Source organism: Schistocerca nitens, chromosome 6 (genome assembly GCF_023898315.1).
Source record: "Schistocerca nitens isolate TAMUIC-IGC-003100 chromosome 6, iqSchNite1.1, whole genome shotgun sequence".
NCBI lineage: Eukaryota > Metazoa > Arthropoda > Insecta > Orthoptera > Acrididae > Schistocerca > Schistocerca nitens.
Window position 1 is genome coordinate 499169204 of NC_064619.1, and position 18828 is coordinate 499188031.

The window sequence follows — 18828 nt, forward strand, 5'->3', positions numbered from 1 at the left end:
AGGCTAACAATTTTGTTGCATATATTACTATGGAAGACAATGCTCAGCCGAAATTTAGCCGGGCCAGAACAGTTCCCATTGCATTACAGGACAAAGTAGCTTCTGAAATTAAAGAATTGGAAGATAGCGGAGCTATTGCGCCCATACCACCTAGTCAGTGGGGACGTCCACTGGTTTTGCCTCCCAAATCTCCAGGTCGCAAGTCTACAGTCAACCCACAAACTATGATTGATACTTATCCATTGCCACGACCAGAGGATCTCATGGATAGATTAGGCGCTGATCGATACTTTTCAAAAATTGATTTTCCCGACGCATATCTTCAAATACCGCTAGATGAAGAATCTCAGATATGTGTGTTGTGAACATTCATTTTGGTTTGTTTCAATATTTGTGTTTGCCTTTTGACAATGCTTCCGCACCTGCCATTTTCCTACGGTATTTGGAACAGCTGACTACTCAAGTACCAAAGTATTTGGACGATATTGTCGTAGTAGGTCGCACACCTGAAGAACACATTGAAAATTTGCGTGCTTTGTTTCGTGTCTTATCTGATGAAGGACTAAAGTGTAGACTGGTCAAAAGTGTTTTTCTTAAACCTGAATTGCTGTATCTTGGTCATGTCACAAACAGTCAAGGTGTACATCCTCTTCAGCCATATTTCATAGCCATACGAGATTTTCCAGTTCCTCGCAATGTCACAAAACTGCAGTAAGTCTTAGGGAAAATGAACTATTGTATTCGGTACGTGCCGAATGTTGCACAAATCGCAGTTCCATCGCTTGTGTCGCAAGAACGTCCCCTTTGTTTGGGCATATGAATGCCAAGAAGCTTTTCAAAAACTTAAAAATGCATTGCTCAGTGATCGATGCTTGGTTAACTTTGATCTTGACAAACCAATTGTGTTACAGCTTGACACTTCGTATTAAGAAATCAGTGCAGCGCTTTCGCACAGATTTGGTGATAAAGACAGGCCTACTGCTTTCGCATCAAAACTTTTGTCCAACGCTCAGTGTAACTATTCACAAATAGAGAAGGAGACACTGGCTATTGTCTATGATGTCACCCAATTCCACCACTATTTATATGGCAAAAAATTCTACTTACTAACGGATCGCAAGCCATTGCAGTCATAGGTCCATCCGGTGGAGCCGTTTCCTTTACGAACTGCCCAAAAAATTGCAAAGATGGGCTTTGTTGTTGTCTCAATACCAATATGAGATTGTGTATGTTCCAACAGCTCAACATGGTAATGCGGGCGCAGTTTCACGTCTTCCGATGGGCCCTGATACAGACTTTGACGCTTTTGCTGCATCTTGTAGTCTCATCGATGCTCAGGAGTCTGAATTGCTCCAATCGTTTCCTCTGAACTACAGGAAAGTTGCACAGGCCACTGAAGCTGATTCAGATTTGGACATTTTGCTAAAATATATTTCCACATCTTGGCCTCGCTTATTGCATAGCACTCTATAGTGCGCCGATACTTTGCACGTCGGCATGTCCTCGCTATAGAGCATGGTGTGATTCTTGTTCAAAATGACAGCGGACAGTCAGATGTATAGTTCCCCGAAGCTTTGCAAAATGAAGTGTTGCAGTTACTTCACCAAGATTACTGAGGGATTGTTTGTAAGAAACAGCGTGTCGACACTGTACTTGGTAGGATATGGATACCCAAATAGAACAGATGACGTCACCGTGTCACGCATATGCGGAAAATCAGTCCGCTCCGCCACAAAAATTCTCTGCTTGGCCTCAGTCGCAATCATCATGGCAACGTGTGGTCAGAGACTTCGCGGGACCTTTTCGGGGCACTCGTTGGTTGCAAGTTTTCTTTTGCTGTGGTAATGAGCTCGACGTCACGTAACATAGTTCAGGCGTCGTCCTATATTTTTTGCCTCGAAGGTTTGCTTGAAGTCATAGTGTTGGACAACGGCCCTCAGTTCACGTCAAATGAATTTGAAAAATTTTGTGAACGAAATGGCATACAGCATCTAACTTGTGCACCGTTCCATCCACACTCAACCGGCGAAGCGGTACGTTTTGTTAGGACCTTTAAGCAACAGATGGCCAAACTTCGCACCTCATACACCAGGGATCAAGCATTTCAACTGTTTCTCGCCTAGTATCGTTCGCATCCATGAGATGGACCATCACCGGCGGAATTGCTTCACGGCTGCCGCCATCGGACACTGCTCCACTGGCTCCACCCTCCTCAGCATCCGGCGCAGAAGGAAGGCTGCGTGTATCGCTTCGTGCGGCATGACATTGTGTTTTTCAGGGTTTTCAGCGGTAGCAGACGGCGGGCGTGAGGAGAGATCCTTCGTCGACTTGGCACATGCGTGTATCTCATTTCAGGCCCAGACTGCTTGCAGCGCATACATCACAATCAAATTCGCCACTGTCATATGCACGGTGATTCTTCTGTATCTCTTCCCCAGATTCACGGGTCCCGAGGACAGCGTGGCCACAGCAGCTGCAAGAGGGTGTCATCACGACACCGCAGGACGACCCCATGGAGACGGAGGCTTCGACTCCTTCGCCTCCTCTCGTCCTAACGACTGACCTGGAGCCGCCCACGGCGCAGCAGCCGACGCCTTCTACATCTTCGTATGGACCTCAGGAGGTGGACGCGTACCCTTCTGGGCGTTTTCCGGGGGACGTTTCCTCCAGAGCGAAGGCCGCATGGCGGGGTACCACCGGAAGTCTGACGTCCCCTACTGCCACCGCTTCCGGTCCCTCGGAGAGTCGATGCTCCTGTCTCCCTCCCACTTGTCGTGCTCCATATAAGACGACGGTCCGTCGCTTTGGGGGAGTGGGGTGGGGAAAGGAATGTTACAGCGTAAAGTCAAGCGTCGGCATGGCAGTCGGGAACTATAGAGAAGAGAAGGCTGTGAGAAGAAGTCAGCCAATCGCACGCTGACCAGATCTCCGTTCAGGACGACAATGCGACAGCAGTGGCCCCTATGTGGAGAGGACATAAGCACGGCGACCGACTGATGACGACCCAGTCCAATAGAAGCTTCAAGATTAGCGACTTGGTTGGCAGCGTCAACGCTAGTCACTTCGCTTGCACTCTCTATGTAGCACAGACTTGGGATTGTCTATACTGAAGAACATTGGTTATTTCGTATGTCGTCCTTTGCTTGCGACACATCTGTGTAATTCCCAAAGTGAAGATTTGTAATTTTCTTTTTGTAATAAAACTCGTTAATACGACTGGTTTGATTGTTTGTCTAGCGAACCGAGTTTGCAGGCTTCATAGATACTATAAGGTGAACCCAGAGAAAAAAAGTCTTAGTAAACACATGACAGGAAATGAACCGTCTGCGAGGTAACAGCGACTTTGTTGTTACCAGGCATACTGCGCGATTTTACGTAAACACTACATGCCGATCCTGGATGTGTGATCTTTGTTTACATTTTCGAGACGTGGAATTGAAAACAGAAAGGGTACGACAGTATAGTACACAGAGTGCCATATATGTCAGTTATTTGTGGAGCATCAGTTGTGTTGTACGCAGATACGCATTTCATGTAAGATAGGGCATGCCAACACATTGGAGTCTGCGTGCATTACAAAGGACCATACTTTGCCCGAATTCACCCATAGAGTCTAACATTTACAAGAGTGCATCATCGCCACGGAGGAACTGGGAGCTTTGCACATGCTGCGGGAGCGGAGAGATCTGTACGAATTACACTTATGCTTGAAGATTTGGTGCTGGAAACAGTTGAAACGTCTCACGGAATCTCTACAAGGAGACTTGTCACACATATTTCGAAATGATCCAGTCGTGTTTGAAATGATTCGAATCTCACTGCGGTGACGGGTACAGCCTACATCCGGGTACAACGCTAATCGTGACTTTGTGGTTACCAGCCACCACCGGCTTGATTCTGTGTAAACATAACGCCAGTTCTGCGTACACCGTCACGATGGAAAAACCGTCTGTCGAGTCTCCGAGGAGACCGAATGTTGCCAGATAGCAGCCGTCATCTTCATCCAATCTTAGCTCCGAGTATGATGGAATGGGGTGCCACTGGGTACCCAAAACGTTCTCTATGATTCACATAGATGGTACCTTGGACAAAGGCCGTTACATTTTTGACACGTTAGGGGCCGTTGTTGGGCCCTACCTTCAAGACCCCAAGACCCAACAAACCTCGCTACGGACGGTGTCAGACTGTTTCCCGGATAGCAAGCGCTCCAGACCTCTCACCCAATGAATACATCGGTTGCCGAGAGACTGCCACGCCACGATATGCTAGCCACTAAGACTGACGGATTCCGTCAAAGACTTAAGGCTGCATGCAGTGATGTACCAGTTATCAAGCTCAGTTCGATTCGATCACCAGCCGAATTAAGCCGATGTTTCTGTTAGAGTTTGCAGCTTCTTGTACTAAATTTCGCACACAGCCTGCCCCAAAACCACGTGCAAATTTACCCATGTTTCTATACTGTGTACGCACAATAGATACCATTTTTAATGGCCACCAATGTATTACGCTCCTTGACATTGAGATCATGAAACACGGATTATAACCTCCACCACAGAAGAACATGGAAGAAATTTACGCCTCGTCTGAAAGATGGCGTAGTGCCACTTCTGTCACAAGAATCGCCGTTCGGCGAACCACTGTCAGCGTGCCTCTCTTCGCTGCCACGCCACGGGCTGCCGCGACTGCGGTCACCATGCTGATGGTCCATGGTGCTCCATATGTGACGCGTTGTTCGTGTGGTATCTGTCTTACCCCAAACATGCCCACTTTCCAGCTCAGGGTATGTGACGTGGCTTCACGCTCCCCGACAATAGTCGGGTGGGGCTGTTGGAATTCTGCACGGCGTTCAGTATGGTCCTACTGAACCCATCCATTCCACATCCGCAAGACAGCCGTGGGCGCATGGCCAATGCAAGTCGTAATATTGTGGAACGAAAACAGCAGTCTCGATAGGCAATGATCCTGCCGCTCGAATTCTGGGCGGTGGCAGATGTTTTTCCTTCTTACACGAGACATGACACGATCTTATTACAAACAACCAACGTTGAAATGTGATTTCTGAATGAAAAATCCGCTGCCTATAATTTCCTCATATAGTATAAGCGGAGGCAAAGGTGCGAACGGTACAAAGATCCGAATCTAATGTTTTCCCTACTAGTCAGTTTAATGCAGCAGCGCTGCATCTTCACTTGAGAGCTTTTGTGGTGTGTCAGGTGTGCTCTGTTAGTGGCTTGCGCTATCAAGGTTTCCATACATGAGATGAGTTAATTTTTTGGAATTTCGGTCTATGTCTTTACCATGTAATTGATGGCTATGTGCCGGCCGCGGTGGTCTAGCGGTTCTAGGCGCTCAGTCCGGAACCGCGCAACTGCTACGGTAGCAGGTTCGAATCCTGCCTCGGGCATGGATGTGTGTGATGTCCTTAGGTTAGTTAGGTTTAAGTAGTTCTAAGTTCTAGGGGACTGATGACCACAGATGTTAAGTCCCATAGTGCTCAGAGCCATTTGAACCATTTATTTGATGGCTATGTGTCTGCTATTACATAATCTGAAAGATTTACCATATCTGGTGAGTAAGTACTACAAATGATGACTACTTGTCTGTTATAACAAAATCTCAAAGATTTATCAATACGTGGTGTGTAAGTACATAACCTAACTCACGCTTCAATGTTATTAATTTGACAAGTGCCATGTGGTAGCTGATTCCAGAAGTTCAGAAATTAGCGCTACGGGGAAAGATCCTACTCACTAGCTGGGGCAAATATCCGCATACATACTTTTGTCCCAAAACGTTTGTCTTTCCTTCTTCGCTTTTAATACCGAATGCGTATGTTTATTTAACATATTTAATGGGCCCTAATTCAAAGTTCACTACTTCACATCGACTGATTCAGTATTAGTTACATGTTACAGAAACTGCGATACAAAAACGTCCTCCGCCGGTGTCTTGTCGTACGTTAGAGGCGGCTAAGAAGCTAATAGAAAATTGATCTTCCATTAGAAATGTAGCTAAAAGGCTTGGATGCAATGAGTTCACATTACGTAAGTGGCTTAAAGCAGGCTATAGTGCCATCACTAGTGCGTTTCGAGGGGGTATTTTTTCTGAGACAGAGGAAACCGAACTGGCGTAGCACTATCAGTCTGGATTCTATGTTCAAGGGCCTTACTTTTAAAGATTTCCGACATTTAGCATGTCTGTTTTATAAAGAAACCCAATTGCCACAGGAAGACTCGGCTCGCTGATTCAGGAATACAGACTTCACCGCGAAAATTGCAGGAAAATATGGCAAGATAACGGCGAATAATGAAATAACACAATGTTTACTTGTGTTGATGTGTATTGTATTTAAGTTAGTGATATGTTAGAGTCATGTTTTGATGTTTAATACGATCGCGATACTGGAGACAATGATAATGATGATTGTGATGGTTTTGGTATAGTGAAGTATTATGCAAGTTAGTAATGGCAGTATCGTATAAGTACTTTAATTCTCGTTTAGTCTGTTAGAATTATAATAATTTATTTTCGTTGCTCGACGAAAGATCCGTACCCAAAGACTGGAAAGTTGCACCGGTCACACCAATATTCAAGAAAGGTAGTAGGAGTAATCCACTAAATTACAGGCCCATATCATTAACGTCGATATGCAGCAGGATTTTAGAACATATATTGTGTTCGAACGTAATGAATTACCTCGAAGAAAACGGTCTATTGACACACAGTAAACATGGGTTTAGAAAACATCGTTCCTGTGAAACACAACTAGCTCTTCATTCACATGAAGTGTTGAGCGCTATTGACAAGGGATTTCAGATCGATTCCGTATTTATGGATTTCCGGAAGGCTTTTGACACTGTATCACACAAGCGGCACGTAGTGAAATTGCGTGCTTATGGAATATCGTCTCAGTTATGTGACTGGATCTGTGATTTCCTGTCAGAGAGGTCACAGTTCGTTGTAATTGACGGAAAGTCATCGAGTAAAACACAAGTGATTTCTGGCGTACCCCAAGGTGGTGTTATAGGCCCTTTGCTGTTCCTTATCTATACAAACGATTTGGGAGACAATTTGAGCAGCCGTATTCGGTTGTTTGCAGATGACGCTGTCGTTTATCGAGCAATAAAGTTATCATAAGATCAAAACAAACTGAAAAATGATTTAGAAAAGATATCTGAATGGTGCGAAAAGTGGCAGTTGACTCTAAATAACGAAAATTGTGAGATCCTCCACATGGGTGCTAAAAGGAACTCGTTAAACTTCGGTTACACGATAAATCAGTCTAATCTAAAAGCCGTAAATTCAACTAAATACCTAGGTATTACAATTACGGACAACTTAAATTGGAAGGAACACATAGAAAATGTTGTGGGGAAGGGTAATCAAAGATTGCGTTTGACTGGCAAGACATTTAGAAAATGTAACAGACCTACTAAGGAGACTGCCTCCCCTACGCTTGTCCGTCCTCTTTTAGAATACTGTTGCGCGGTGTGGGATCCTTACCAGATAGGACTGACTGAGTACATCGAAAAAGTGCAAAGAAAGGCAGCACATTTTGTATTATCGCGAAATATGGGAGAGAGTGTCACAGAAATGATACAGGATTTGGGATGGACATCACTAAAAGAAAGGCGTTTTTCGTTGCGACGGAATCTTCTCACAAAATTCCAATCACCAACTTTCTCCTCCGAATGCGAAAATATTTTTTTGACACCGACCTACATAGGGAGGAACGATCATAAAGATAAAATAAGGGAAATCAGAGCTCGTATAGGCGTTCATTCTTTCCGCTCGCTATACGAGGTTGGAATAATAGAGAATTGTGAAGCTGGTTCGATGAACCCTCTGCCAGGCACTTGAATGTGATTTGCAGAGTATCCATGTACATGTAGATGCTGTGTGGAATTTTGTACCATAACAATCAGATGGGTAAAGATCTGTTTCCTTCATTTGTAACATTTTTTAAAAATAACTTTAATACATTATACAAGCAATACTGGACTTATAAAACTCTACCATCTGGTGAGCAAAATGTATGAGAAAAGCGAAATACCCTCAGACTTCAAGAAGAATATAATAATTCCAATCCCAAAGAAAGCAAGCGTTGACAGATGTGAAAATTACCGAACTATTAGTTTAATAAGTCACGGCTGCAAAATACTAACGCGAGTTCTTTACAGACGAATGGAAAAACTGGTAGAAGCCGACCTCGGGGAAGATCAGTTTGGATTCCGTAGAAATACTGGAACACGTGAGGCAATACTGACCCTACGACTTATTTTAGAAGCTAGATTAAGAAAAGGCAAACCTACGTTTCTAGCATTTGTAGACTTAGAGAAAGCTTTTGACAATGTTGACTGGAATACTCTCTCAAATTCTGAAGATGGCAGGTGTAAAATACAGGGAGCGAAAGGCTATTTACAATTTGTACAGAAACCAAATGGCAGTTATAAGAGTTGAGGGACACGAAAGGGAAGCAGTGGTTGAGAAGGGAGTGAGACAGAGTTGTAGCCTCTCTCCGATGTTATTCAATCTGTATATTGAGCAAGCAGTGAAGAAAACAAAAGAAAATTTCGGAGTAGGTATTAAAATTCATGGAGAAGAAGTAAAAACTTTGAGGTTTGCCGATTTTATTGTAATTTTGTCAGAGACAGAAAAATACCTGGAAGAGCAGTTGAACGGAATGTACAGTGTCTTGAAAGGAGGATATAAGATGAACATCAACAAAAGCAAAACGAGGATAATGGAATGTAGTCGAATTAAGTCGGGTGATGCTGAGGGTATTAGATTAGGAAATGAGACACTTAAAGTAGTAAAGGAGTTTTGCTATTTGGGGAGCAAAATAACCGATGATGGTCGAAGTAGAGAGGATATAAAATGTAGACTGGCAATGGCAAGGAAAGCGTTTCTGAAGAAGAGAAATTTGTTAACATCGAGTATACATTTAAGTTTCAGGAAGTCGTTTCTGAAAGTATTTGTATGGAGTGTAGCCATGTATGGAAGTGAAACATGGACTATAAATAGTTCGGACGAGAAGAGAATAGAAGCTTTCGAAATGTGGTGCTACAGAAGAATGCTGAAGATTAGATGGGTACATCACATAACTAATGAGGAGGTATTGAATAGAATTGGGGAGAAGAGGAGTTTGTGGCAGAACTTGACAAGAAGAAGGGCCAGTTGGTAGGACATGGTCTGAGGCATCAAGGGATCACAAATTTAGCATTGGAGGGCAGCGTGGAGGGTAAAAATCGTAGAGAGAGACCAAGAGATGAATACACCAAGCAGATTCAGAAGGATGTAGGTTGCAGTAGGTACTGGGAGAGGAAGAAGCTTGCACAGGATAGAGTAGCATGGAGAGCTGCATCAAACCAGTCTCAGGACTGAAGACCAACAACAACAACAACAACAACAACAACAACAAGTTTAATACATTATACAAGCAATCCTGGACTTATGATACCGTGTATAGTACGATCCTAGGTGTATTGTATACAATTTCCATTGTTATGTAACCAGAGAAGCAGAAGGGAAACACAGAAAAGTGTTAAGTGCGTACCTTTATCCCAGCTTATGCTACAGGATGCAGATGACGTTAAAGCTGCCTTCTATGTACGGGGGCGCTAAAATGCTAATCATTTGCAAAGGCAAGCATGTGGTACATTTAATACGAACTTAACGCTTCTTGTTTGGCAGCTTCATGGTGTAGCAGTTTTAGTGCCCAGCAGTGCACTGTACACTCCAGCCTGCCCCTCTGTTGCTTTTCCTTCGGCGGCTGCTACGAGACAGCTCCGAGGAGCAGCCGGACTGGCTGTGCGGGGCGACGTAACGAGGTTCCCCGGGGCGCGGCTGTCAGCCGCAGCGCCTTGCCGGAGCCGGCCTGACGCACGAGCCAGCGGGGGCCGGGCCATACTGTCACAGCACGGCACACCGGTCCACTGCATGCCTGTCTGCTGTGCCCAGTCTACAGCCGCTACCCTTCCTCACATCGCCATAAGCATACAGCGTCTCGAGCGAAAGCTCAAAACCTACAAATGCACCTTAACCCAGACATATCGTGCAGCCTAATACACTGAAGAGCCAAAAAAACTGGTACACCTGCCTAATATCGTGTGGGGATCCTCCGAGCACGCATAAGTGCCGGAACACGACGTGCAATGGACTCGACTAATGTCTGAAGTAGTGCAGGAGGGAACTGACACCATGAATCCTGCAGGGCTGTTCACAAATCCATTAGTACGAGCGGATGGAGATCATTTCTGAACAGCACGTTGCAAGGCGACCCATATATGCTCAATAATGTTTATGTCTTGGAAGTTTGCTGGCCAGTGGAAGTGTTTAAACTCAGAAGTGTGTTCCTGGAACCGCTCTGTATCAATTCCGGACGTGTGGCGTGTCGCATTGTCCTGCTGGAATTGCCCAAGACCGTTAGAGTGCACAATGGACATGAATGGATGCAGGTGATCACACGGTATGATTAAGTACGTGTCACCTATCAGAGTCGTATCTAGACGTATCAGGGGCCCCATATCACTCCAAGTGCACAAGCCCCACACCATTATAGAGCCTCTACTAGCTGGAACAGCCCCCTGCTGACATGCAGGGTCAACGGATTCATCAGGCTGTCTCCATACCGCTAGACGCCTGTCCGCTCGATACAACTTGAAACGAGACTCGTCCGAACAGGGAACTTGTCTCCAGTCATCAACAGTCCAAAGTCGGTGTCGATGGGCCTAGTCGAGGCTTAAAGCTTTGAGTCATGCAGTCATCAAGGATTCACGAGTGGCCCTTTGTCTCCGAAAGCCCGTATCGATGATGTTTCGTTGAATGGTTCGCACGCTGACACATGCTGACGGCCTAGCATTGAAATCTATAGCAAGTTGCGGAAGGGTTGCACTTCCGTCAGGTTGAACGATTCTCTTCAGTCGTCGTTGGTCCCGTTCTTGCAGGGTCTTTTTCCAGCCGCAGCTATGTCGGAGATTTGATGTTTTACCGGATTCCTGATACTCATATACACTCGTGAAATGGTCGTATGAGAAAATCCCCACTTCAAGACTACCTCGAAGATGCCGTGTCCCATAACTCGTGCATCGACTACAGCACCACGTTCAAACTCACTTAAATCTTGGTAACCTGCCATTGTAACAGCAGTAACCGATCTAAAAACTGCGCCAGTTGTCTTATATAGGCGTAGCCGACCGCAGCGCCATATTCTGCCTGTTAACATATCTCTGTATTTGAATACGCATGCCTATACCAATTTCTTTGGTGCTTCGGTTTCCGCACTTGTTTAGGCGACCTTGGAACTGTTACCATGTCTACACGTTGTTAATAAGAGGAACATTTCATAAATAATGCACAAGTTGATATTATTGTGGTCTCTTTGATGCAACAACAATGAAAATTACGATGGATGTAGTTGGGAGCTTGAGGAAGAAGCATGTGTTTTTGTTTTCCCCTCTGTACTCTAACATAAATTTGGCGAGACGTAGAAATGGTCCCCTCTAGTGGTCTCGGATACTGCGACCGTTGAAGACCAGAGGTCGTACATCGAAATCAAAACTTCACGCGGTAAAAATCCGACAGAAATCCTCAGTGTGTTAAGTGAAATTGGTGGTGAATTTACAGTGGGCTATAGTACAGTTTTACGTTAGGCTAATCGTTTTCGTGGTGGTCGTATCAGCATAGAAGATAATCAAAGGCAGGCAAGGCCAAAAACGTCAACAGATGAACGAAATGTGAAACTTGTGGCAGATGCTCTTGAAGAAGATCGCAGTACGACTTGTGAGGAACTCTCTGAAGCCACGGAAATTGTACAAACATCAGTATTCCGTATTCGGGAAATGTTTGAAAAAGGGAAAAATTTCAGCGATATGGGTCCCATACTGTTTGACTCTAGCTCCAACTATCACTCCGCCTTCAAAGTCTGTTGATTCCCGTCGTGCAGCCCTAAATACGTCGGACACCTTTTCACATGAATCACCTGAATACAAGTGACAGCTCCGCCAATAGAATTATATTTTGTGTACGTAGTACTACCGCCATCTGTGTATGTGTATGTCCCATGACTTGTGTCACCTAAGTCTGTGTGTTCGGCAGCAAAGAGATTAAGTCGCGAAATGACAAGTTACACAATTTTCAGGTGATTAGTACGTGAGAATAAAAAATCAGAGGTGTTGTAACTTGAATGCGCCTTGTAAGAGCAACTACTGCGCGTCTGTGTCAACTGAATAATTATTAATATTGCTTTGAAACAATCCGGCGACTCGTTACGCAGTAACAGTATCTCGTTCTGTTTGTTACTCCTGTCTATGTATTTCTGTACTGGCCCGAAAGCGTATCGACAACCACGCATATGCCAACGGCGTGTGCTGTGCGTCTTGTTTGGAAAAAAACTTCTCCCATTCCTTGTTTTACCGGTACCGTTAGTTGTGTGTTAACAATGGCACACAACAGTATGGACGGGTTTATTGACAAAGAGCTGGCCGATGTGCACCTCGTGTATGGCTTCACTGAATGCAATGGAAGACCGACAAAACGACGCTATGCTGACATGTTCCTGCAGTGACAGCTACCGCATCACAATACCTTTGCATCTACGGATTACCGTGCGTTTTGTGTTCTAAGTTTTTCTGATTGCATATTACAGGCTTTTCCACTGTGTGTAGGTTTTTCAAAGGCACAAACGTAATTAGCGTAAAAAACGAAAAAGTGTTATTCAATTATTACTCCGTAACGAGTTACTGGAGACCGCGGGTCCGTTACACGAAAATATTCAGAAAATACCCCTGAACAGCCTCCGAAGTTTTGTCAGTGAAGTTCTGGTCTCCAATATATACGTATACAGAATATTCCGAGACTATTCGTTCAAATTAATACAGGAAGTAGAGCACATCAAAACAAATAAATTTAGCTATGGTACGTACGGTCCCTGACGGTTGTTTCTGATGCTATGGACGATTTACACAGAAGATAATTTGGTATGCTGACTACAACAGTGGCAGTCACAAGAAATACTCGAATGCGCACCACTAGCCTGTATGCACGCAGTACATCGTCAGACCGTTGACTGTCATGTACCTTCGGAAATTCCTGGAATGTACGCAACCAGCAGCGACGGCAGTTGTAGTGAAGAGGACTTCTTCAGTTCCCACAACGGTTTCGTACACCAGCTGCGTCATATGCTACCAAAGGAAGAAATCCGCATACTTGATATCATTGGCCAGGCCACAGGACCACCTCGGCCGATCCATCGATTACCGAAGATGTCTCTTAGATGATATCTCACTGCAGTACTGAAATGGGCTGGCACCCAAACGTGCTGGAAGTGCATTCTTTGTCTGACATTCAGAGGTAAAGCCTCCAGCACTTCTGGCAACACATCACCCACGAAGATGCGAGACATCCGTTGAGTGGGGAATGGAAGAATTTATGGTGCAATCAATCTATCATTATTGTTGTCACAAGGCGGTTTGCTTGCGAAGAAATCTGTGTGTTTTCAAGCAGACCTCAGAGCCAACCATCCGTACACAGAGCAGGTTTGAATGTCTTTACACATTCCCAGTAAGACACACCTACATAGCAGCTTACGTCAGCACCACTAGCAAAATGTTCTCTAACATTACCAGCTGACATCAGAAACCCAATGTTCTTTATCGAAATGTTTTCGTTTTGATGTTGCCTACCTCCAATATTAACTTGAACGAATAGTTTCGGAACACCCAGTACATACAGAGTAAACTGGAACTCCACTGACAAACTTTTAGAACAAAAAAAAAAAAAAAAAAAAAGGTCTGATGAACATGGACTCTAAATTCCATACTTTAAGAGCTACGAGCAGAAGTTCACCTTTGGTACTGTGAAACACATCTCTTCTGCTAAACAAATGGCCATAACTCCTAACGTATGCATTTTAGAGACCACATTTAGTAAACATTTCTTTCTTCTATTAGTACATACTACCACCTCTGAAAGTTCGTCAGTTCGTTGGTGGAACTTTTAATTCACTCTCTCTCGCTCTCTCTCTCTCTCTCTCTCTCTCTCTCTGTCTCTGTCTCTCTCTCTCTCTCTAGCACACTGGACTCGGGAGGACGACGGTTCAAACCCGTCTCCGGCCATCCTGATTTAGGGTTTCCGTGATTTCCCTAAATCGTTTCAGGAAAATGTCGCGATGGTTCCTTTGAAATGGCACGGCCGATTTCCTTCCCAATCCTTCCCTAATCCAAGCTTGTGCTCTGTCTCTAATGACCTTGTTGTCGACGGGACGTTAATTGCTAATTTCCTCCTCCTCCTCGTCTCTCTCTCTTCTGATGAAAACTTCCCATCGCAAGATTGAATGCCGCCAGGTGGCGTTGCGTGCTGGTGACGCCATAAGGAAAGTACATACGTGGAGCAGAGACGAATGGGGAATCATTGTAACGACGCTACGGAACTCATATGCAGAAATTCACTGACGTTAGCGACTTTGACAAAGGGCACACTGTTACGGCCAGGCGCCTGGGAACGAGACATTAGCGACTTTGACAAAGGTCATACTGTTACGGCCAGGCGCCTGGGAACGTGTATCTCGAAAACGGCGAAGTTGGTTGGCTACTTACGTCTCCTGGCGTGAGAATCCGTGGAGAGCGGTTGAAGGACGGTGAAACCACGAACAGATGACAAGGTATTGGACGTCCACTTCTCATCCGACAACATGAAGGTCGAATGAAGGGTAGACGGCGAGACTGTGGCAGATCTGATGACACAGTACAATGCTGCTGCAGACACAAATGCTTCAAAGCATTCAAAGCACGTCGTTCAGCAGTAATTGTTGAACGAGGGGCTCCGCAGCGAAGGACACCTAAGTGTTCCCATGTTGACCCAACGACGTCATCAGTTACAACTTAGGTGGGCGTCATATCATCGAGGCCCAATAGAAATGTGTCGCGTGGTAGGATGAATCACGTTTCTTGTTACACCAGCTCTATGGTCGTAGCTGGCTACGCCGTCATCTGTGTGAACGGCTGCACGAAACACATACCGTGTCCGGAGAGGGGAAGGGGAGGAGAGGACGAAGGGGGAGGGGGCAGTAGTATTGTGATATAGGGACATTCACCTGGGCTTCCATAGGACCCGTGTAGTATCCAACTGTGGACTACGTAAACATTATTGTGGATCATTTGCATTCCTTGGTGCATGACATCTTCACTGTCGGCGATGGCATTTTCTAGGAGGATAATTGTCTGTATCGCAAGACCAGAATCATGCCACAGTGGTTTGAGGAAAAGGCTTGAGAACTCACATTGATGTCTTGTTTTGAGTCATCAGTGTACCTGTATGTCTCCCTCCCCAACATCCAATTTCACTGGCACACTACCCCCCTCTCCTCCTCCTTCTCCGGCTGCCTTGGCGAGATTTTAATTTCACTTCTTCTTTCCCCTAGCATTATCGGATTTTTCAGGATTTGGAAAATTCTATTATACATATTTGTGCTTGGATACCCTTCCAGACGCCAAAGTTATCAAGGTAATCTAAGGCGAGGAATTTACGTGCACCACCTGTCTGGGAATAGTGTAAATTTCATTCTGCAAGTTACGTATTTTCACTGTTTACGTATCGAATTCTTTGAGGCGGAATTTGGGGGCCAACCCGGCATTTACCTAAATGAGCCCGTGAAAGTGCCTAAAAACAACAATTAGGATGGCTGGTGTACCAACCCACGGTCGTTCATCCGTCCTGACGACTCTAATAGAATCTTGCTCACTTCGCCGCATCGCAAGCTAGCGGTCCGCGCCTTACGCTGTACGAACAGGTATCACTTTGCCGCGTAACAAGAGTTTAATATTATTATGACAAACTGAAAGCGTGAACAAACCGTATTGTCCCGTTTTCACATGGAGAGGCAGCGGGCGCTACTGAACCACATTCAGAAGACAGGTTCAATTTTACCTCCTTACTTAGCTCCCCATACATCGCTATATCCAGTGATCAAAAAGCTACAAAGAATGAGTTTTTCCATCTAAAAACCTATTAATTGTCCGTGTCATAAGGGTGGTGCTACTTTGGAGTTTTTATATCAACTCGATGACTGCTGCAAAGTAGTCGCCGCTGTAGCTGGGGCCGCTAATTGTGGAACAATAAACGGTGGTAATTAGTTAGAATCTACTGGTAGTAGAAAGTTTATTGGGGGACTAATAGTCGGCCAGTAGAGGGTAGTCACGCTGAACGATTGGGAGCAACTAGTAACTGCAGCTAGCGAATTCCAGGATTTCTACAAAAGTTTAAGAAAGGTCCTAACATTTTGCTGTAATAGAACTCCAAACACAAGTCAATATTCCTACTATTGAGTAACAGACTCCAAGCAATTGGAATCCAAAAAGTCATAAACTGTAATCTTGAGCTGAATAACCGTACCGTGACAGAGATGCCACTTGAAAAATGAAACATATTTTAGAATAATAGATGGCCAGCAGTTCTGGTACAAAACACACGGGAGCACCCATTGTTTGAGTGTGTCAAGAGAAGAGTCTTACATGAATTCTGTCATGCGTATCCTAGGTTCTATAACTACGTTTCTGATGCTTGTGTTTCCAGTGCAGAGAAGTATTGATAAGGTATTGGAATAGTTTGATAGATAATGAAGTGTTTCCACTAGTACTAACCTCCTTCGAACGAGGGCGACGATCACCGTGTACTGGCTGGATTTCCTGTTCCTTATCGCCCTGAAACAGAAGCAAAAAGCTCACGTAACAATAAGAAAGACACTAGAAAAGTAAAAAAGAGCACAGAAATTTTCACAAGGCACAAGATTTTTATGAAATTCACAACACGTCTGGAGATATCGAACCATCATGTAGCATGTTTTTACACAACTGTTGACGTACACATTTGGGTTTGAACCAATGCGTATTAAGTTTGGTTAGTTGTGCCACAAATTATTCAGATCATGACACTGAAGTAATTCAGTGCGGAGAGCGATAAATCTACCAACAACACATTCCAGTGGGTGGTATATGTTTGAAATTTGTCGCATGTTCACATTTTCAAAATATTTATACCTTAAATTAGTGTGACATACTAATATTTTACGGATACAAGTCATAATTATAAGCACTTTTCTTGTAGTGGCTATTTTCGCAGCAGCTGTCTTTGAAACAACTGCAATTAGTAATTATAAGCGTTGTATTCCTTCGTTGTTACGTATAGGTAGGAACCAAGTACCAGGAAGGACTAAAAGGAGAACGTTAATTTTATTAATTTGGTATTGTTACGAAAGAGTTTGCAGTATCGGGTTGGTATAGGAAGACACTGTCGGCTGGAAGCGAATACGGTGTACAGTTGGAAACAACTTTTCGATGAAAGAAAATGTCGCTCGAATGTTGTGGCTAGATGCATCGTATGGAGCTCGTGTAGACACGGTATCTGAGCAGTCTGCTACAGACAGATGTATAGTGAACGTGGGATGACAATTGGTGCAAAACGTATGGATAATAGAGTATCGGAGATTACATAATAATTCCGGTTTCCGACATCAGTAATGTCTGGAGTGGCTCTTCGATAATGCAAAGACATTTTTTGACACGCATAAAACACCGCAGTGGACGAGTAGTTGTAGCATTTATGGCCCTTGGAGCCATAGCATTCACTCTCAAGCCCCACTTCCTGATTGAGACGTAAGCGGTGAATGAGGTGTAGACACACCGATTTATTAACGTTTCCTTGTATTTATATTCAATTTTGCTTCACACTGATAAGAGATATCCTCAATAGTAATCTCGAATACAATTTATTCAGATTATTTTATTACCAGCGTTCTTTATCAACTTTGGCATTATAATGCAGTGCAGACAAAGCACTTCATGTGCTTTCGGTGTGCCTACAAAATGAGCCAAGCAAGGTGTCTCGGGCTGACTACGATTGCGAGTGGGAGTCCTGTGCTAAAATGTGAGTGAGAACGCGGTTACAGAGGCTGTACGGTTCGGTGTATGCAATGCCGCACATGCAGGGTGTTTCAAAAATGACCGGTATATTTGAAACGGCAATAAAAACTAAACGAGCAGCGATAGAAATACACCGTTTGTTGCAATATGCTTGGGACAACAGTACATTTTCAGGCGGACAAACTTTCGAAATTACAGTAGTTACAATTTTCAACAACAGATGGCGCTGCAAGTGATGTGAAAGATATAGAAGACAACGCAGTCTGTGGGTGCGCCATTCTGTACGTCGTCTTTCTGCTGTAAGCGTGTGCTGTTCACAACGTGCAAGTGTGCTGTAGACAACATGGTTTATTCCTTAGAACAGAGGATTTTTCTGGTGTTGGAGTTCCACCGCCTAGAACACAGTGTTGTTGCAACAAGACGAAGTTTTCAACGGAGGTTTAATGTAACCAAAGGACCGAAAAGCGATACAATAAAGGATCTGTTTGAAAAATTTCAACGGACTGGGAACGTGACGGATGAACGTGCTGGAAAGGTAGGGCGACCGCATACGGCAACCACAGAGGGCAACGCGCAGCTAGTGCAGCAGGTGATCCAACAGCGACCTCGGGTTTCCGTTCGCCGTGTTGCAGCTGCGGTCCAAATGACGCCAACGTCCACGTATCGTCTCATGCGCCAGAGTTTACACCTCTATCCATACAAAATTCAAACGCGGCAACCCCTCAGCGCCGCTACCATTGCTGCACGAGAGACATTCGCTAACGATATAGTGCACAGGATTGATGACGGCGATATGCATGTGGGCAGCATTTGGTTTACTGACGAAGCTTATTTTTACCAGGACGGCTTCGTCAATAAACAGAACTGGCGCATATGGGGAACCGAAAAGCCCCATGTTGCAGTCCCATCGTCC

General features: G+C 44.6%; 1 protein-coding gene across 2 annotated transcripts in view; it reads right to left on the bottom strand.

Annotated features, from left to right (window-relative positions):
• The window catches only part of LOC126262536 (high affinity cAMP-specific and IBMX-insensitive 3',5'-cyclic phosphodiesterase 8), a 1685047-nt gene that overhangs the window by 375672 nt on the left and 1290547 nt on the right, over positions 1 to 18828 (bottom strand). For both annotated transcript variants that reach the window (XM_049959212.1, XM_049959213.1), the window contains one exon: positions 16638 to 16697. In XM_049959212.1, the coding sequence (XP_049815169.1) occupies positions 16638 to 16697 (60 nt within the window). The remainder of the gene's footprint in view (positions 1 to 16637; positions 16698 to 18828) is intronic.